This window comes from Gekko japonicus, unplaced genomic scaffold (genome assembly GCF_001447785.1).
Source record: "Gekko japonicus isolate JY-2015 unplaced genomic scaffold, Gekko_japonicus_V1.1 scaffold55, whole genome shotgun sequence".
Lineage (NCBI taxonomy): Eukaryota > Metazoa > Chordata > Lepidosauria > Squamata > Gekkonidae > Gekko > Gekko japonicus.
This window is the reverse complement of record NW_015160837.1, coordinates 1230086-1234798: the sequence shown is the minus strand read 5'-3', so window position 1 is coordinate 1234798 and position 4713 is coordinate 1230086. Positions and strand designations below refer to the sequence as shown.

Here is a 4713-nt window from a genome sequence, read left to right as displayed (position 1 = left end):
CCTTTTCCTTACTGCCTTTTCTCTCCTTCGTCACATAAGACCAACTAAAATGTAATCAATGCAGTTTTGCTCCTTTCCAAATGAAGGTGGAAATGGAGAACCAAGGCCATCCCCCCCCCCACTCTCCGAGACAAACCGCACAATTCAGAAAACAAGGTTATACATTCTTTGCTCAAACTGGAGTAAAGCTCTGCAGCGACCTTCAAATGTCTATAAAAATGCACACATATAACTAGGAATATAAGCAGCCCCAGATGGATATTTCAAAGTAAAACTCGTAGAATACCATACAGTGTTACTCTTTGATTACTTGTAATTTGTTTTAACTCCTACAAGTATTGGGGTTTTTTGTTAGTTTGATATAGACACTATTGTGTTTACGTGTGTTTCTGGTGATGTTTTGTTTTTCATTTTACTTGGCGTTATTTGTACTCCCTCATTCTGAACCGCCCCTTCTTGACTACGCTCTCAGCACCTCCTACCGTTCTACTCTGCGGAAAAAACTTCACTCTTCCTCTTCTGTGCCAAACTTCTTAAAATTTCTGGCTCCCGTAGATGAAAATAACACCTCTGACTTTAGGAACACGAAAAGGTAGGGGCCTCGTTCTGCGTCTGCAGCTGGCAAATGTGTGATTCAGAAATATCTGTTTCAGAATCTGATAAAACGGAGTGTGTGTGTGTGTTTGGAAATTTATGGTTCTGCTGTAGTCAGAGTGGTGAGAATTAGAATTTTGTACAAACCCATTTCACTGTAGTGTCATCTATGTTTCTGAATAATATAGGCAATGTGGTAGAAGACTGTGAAACTCCGTTTTTAAGGTTCTTTAGTAATAGTATAAAGTAAACTGTAGATAGGATTGCCATCTCCAGATTGGGAAATACCTGGAGATTTTGAGGGTGGAGCCTGAGGAGGGCGGGGTTTGTGGAGGGGAGGGACTTCAAAGGAGTATAATGCCATCGAGTCCACCTTTCAAAGCGGTCATTTTCTCCAGATGAAACTGATCTCTGTCACCTGGAGATCTGTTGTAATCCCAGGAGATCTCCAGCTACCCCCTGGAGGTTGGCAACCCAAGGTGTAGATCTCCATAACTAGGTTTCGGCCGTGAGACCTAGTGAGCAGAAATTGATTTGGAGATCTGTGTGGTGGTATTTCAGACTGAGGGGGAAACTGTCCTCACCTGCTGTGAATTTCAAAGTATTTCTCCAATGATCGGAGTAGAAATACTGTTGGGAACTGACAGGACAGCAGAGCGCAGCTTACCTGAAGAAGTAACAGCAGGAAGCAAAGGTTTAATAGCCAAGGCCCATATTGGCACAAGTAAGGTCATTACGAGAAAAGAATGTGTAGAGTTGGCCATACACATATGCAGAGTTCACGTGTAATGGAAAACCTTGGTTTGCCATTACATAAACCAGTCTAGGGAATTTGTAGACTCGCTCAAGTCCCTTGCCCTCTGTGTGCACAGCCAGCTAATGAATTGTTTCTGGTTTCATGACAAGCCATTACGTCCAAACTGTGGCATGCTCACTTCCTTGCAAGCCTGGATTTCCTACAGTAGTTTAACCCTGGCTTGTATAGAGAAGCACATAACAGTGGCTTGCCCAGAAAGCTGGCTGTGTGTGCGGAGAAGCGAAGGAAACACCCAGGTCCGAGAATCCTCCAGGATCATTTACAAAGCAGCAGTGCATGTTTGACTGCTTACTTAACACCTGAACCAAGAACTCCTCGCAACTTGTTTACTTGGGATCTTACCTCATGGTGGCACTGTTACCAGATCATTTTATAACACAGAAAGAGGGGGAGGGCAGGGAAGTTACATCATTGTTCCCTCTAAGCTGAGTTGGTCTGAGCTAGCTCACAGTTGTTTAGCCTCTGGCTCACAGTTTTTTGTCTCAACTCAGGAAGGACGGCTCCAGAGCAAACTGATTTATACAGTAGGCAAATCGCTCGCTCACAACTTTAATGCCCGTAGCTCACAAGGTAGAATTTTTGCTCACAAGACTCCACATCTTAGAGGGAACATTGGTTACAGGGTGGGTGTTTTGACCTCAAAAGTAGTGTCATATGTTGTGGATTATTTATTTGATTTATACCACGCCCTTTCTGCCAAAGCAGGCTCAGGGTGGCTTACAAGGCCACTGGCAACATAAAAACATTAAAACAAAAAGACAAAAAAAGACTGCAAAAGGTGGGCTTTCTTGGGCTCATATTGCCACTTGCTTGATTTTTCATCTTACTAAGGGGATCCAGGGACAGGATATGAAAACTTGACATGAGTTGGTCATAGAAAGATGTGTGGGTGTTGAATATTATTTTCACGTGGGGCCTGCGTTTCTCTCAAGGGGCATATTGGTGGTGGCTATTTTTAACAACTATCTTTAGAGGTTCTGTAGTTTCTGTATTGTTTACGGATTCTTACTGAGGATACTTGAAGGATTTGTGTATTCATCCCATTTTATTGATCTCAAAAGGTATTTGTGTATTCATCCCATGTTATTGATCAAAAAATGCCCCGCGGTTAGCATACTTTTACAATTATTAGTCCAGCAATCCTACAAAATGTTTTCCTCACTCTCTAATGTTAGTGACTACAAGCCCAAATTGGAGGAAGCAGATTCTGCCTATGAAACCCCTGTGAGGACCCGCCGGCATTTCCTGGAGACAACAGATATTTCTCCGGGTGGCAACACCACAGAAAGGATGCGATTCTCCCAGCTGGCATGACGGTAAAGGCCTTTGCCAGATCAAGATCCACCCTTAACCTATAATGCAGATGAGGTTTTTTTCCTTTTGTAGGTTTTGTTTTGTGGCACAGAGGGGTGTTGAGGTTACCCATTTCCCAAAACTTACTTTATTTATTTTCTTCATTGATAACTCGCCTATTTCCCCAGTGAGGGACCCAAAGTGGCTTATGTCATTCTCCTGTCCTCCATTTTACCCTTAAAACAACCTTGTGTGGTACGTTAGGCTGAGCGTTTGTGACTGGCCCAACATCACCCAGCTAGCTTCCATGGCAGAGTGGAGATTCAAATCTTGGTCTCCCAGATCCTAGACTGACACTCTAACCACTACACCACACAACATAGATCTACATTTGTTATGTATTCATTTCTTTCTGCCTGTTCCCCCCCCCCCAGTGGCTGATTTCCAGCATCACTGGCTATTCTGCACCTACTAGCTTTGAGTCTTGCCCACCTGCTTCTCTGCCTTTCATTCTTATATTCAAGATTATACTTGTGGTGGCTCGGTTTGCATTATGTTGTCCAAGCCAAGAAATAAACAGATGCCAGAAAGACACCTAGAAAACACTGTTGCCTTCTTATTGGGCTTTTCCGCATTCTCGTTTTCCTTCCTTGCGTATTCCTGTTGCTTCAGGGGTTTTTATCCCTGTTCTGCATGTGTTTTTCCTCCCTCTAGTGGTCGATTTGATATTACATTGCTTTATGTCTGGCATACCTCCTTGCAGATTTAAACTGCAGGCTTTTATGCTGGACATGATGTGATGTGATATCGAATCAACCACTAGCGGGGACCAAAACACATGTGGAACAGACCCCCCCCCCAAGCAACAGGAACACCCAAGCAAGGAAAATGAGAATGCAGAGAAGCCCATTATCGCTGAAAATAGCATAGTTCACAGAGCACCTTTCTTGTGTGCTGAAGTCTATAATTATGGCCTTTATTATTTATAAAATACAGACTACTTAATAAAGGGATGTCATTTTTAAACAATTCCTGATAAGTTAAATTAGAAATTCTGACCACTTGTATGTAATACGCTCCATTTACTCCATCTTAGCTTGGACCCAGTGAGTGAGTTTCTTCGTAGTGGCTGTACCCAAAAGGTTGGGGTTTTTTGTACTAGTAATTTCCCACAATTCAGCACAACCTTTGCTGTTGCTGAAAGTTTGGCTTTCAAGCTACTATCCTCGGGAATTTTTCTGAATCGTTCAAAAGAAAAGGGGTCATCATCCGTCTGCACTTTATATCCCATTTTATAATTAGCCAGCATAAAATTTTGTTCACAGTGTTTAAATTGCATTGATGCAAAACATGCAAAAAGTCAGTGTCTGTCAATGGAAAGGGGGCGGGGTGCAGTGTTTCCTCCAAGCTGGGTTAGTGTGAGCTAGCTCACAGTTTTTTAGCCTCTGGCTCACACATTTTTGTCTTCGCTCAGGAAGGGTGGCTTCAGAGCAAACTAATTTATGCAGCAGCCAAATCGCTCGCTCTTTAATACCAGTAGCTCACAGAGTGGAATTTTTGCTCACAAGACTCCACAGCTTAGAGGGAGCCATTTGCAGGGAGATATTTTTGCCGATTGTCTCCCATATTGCAAATCATCAGTTCACCCATCCTCCTATTCCTGAGGGTCCTCGTTCCCCTTGAGCAGCATTTTGGGGGGCTACCGGGGTGCTGCCATAGGCCTGGGGAGCCAGAAACGTTCTATTCCCCTGCTTTCCATTAGCAGAAGCCAAACTTTGGATCAGTGCCAACATGGTTGCTATTACATTTCTTAATTAACGTAAGTGTTTTGGGGTAACGTAACTATACAGTTGAATTTATACTGTGATTAACAGCTTGGGGTGCCCACATCTGAAACAGATCTGGAGCCAGTCCAAGAGCCCACAAATGGGAGGCACGTGGTCTGGACCTGCATGTCATCTATCCGGACCGGGGTGCACGTTTCGGTCACCATGTGGTGATTTCTGCAC

General features: G+C 43.5%; 1 protein-coding gene across 1 annotated transcript in view; it reads left to right on the top strand.

Moving 5' to 3' along the window:
• The window catches only part of TBC1D1 (TBC1 domain family member 1), a 156152-nt gene that overhangs the window by 118997 nt on the left and 32442 nt on the right, over positions 1–4713 (top strand). Inside the window, 3 exon segments of the mRNA XM_015418418.1 lie at positions 473–592; positions 2587–2653; positions 2655–2727. Coding sequence (XP_015273904.1) covers positions 473–592; positions 2587–2653; positions 2655–2727 — 260 coding nt within the window.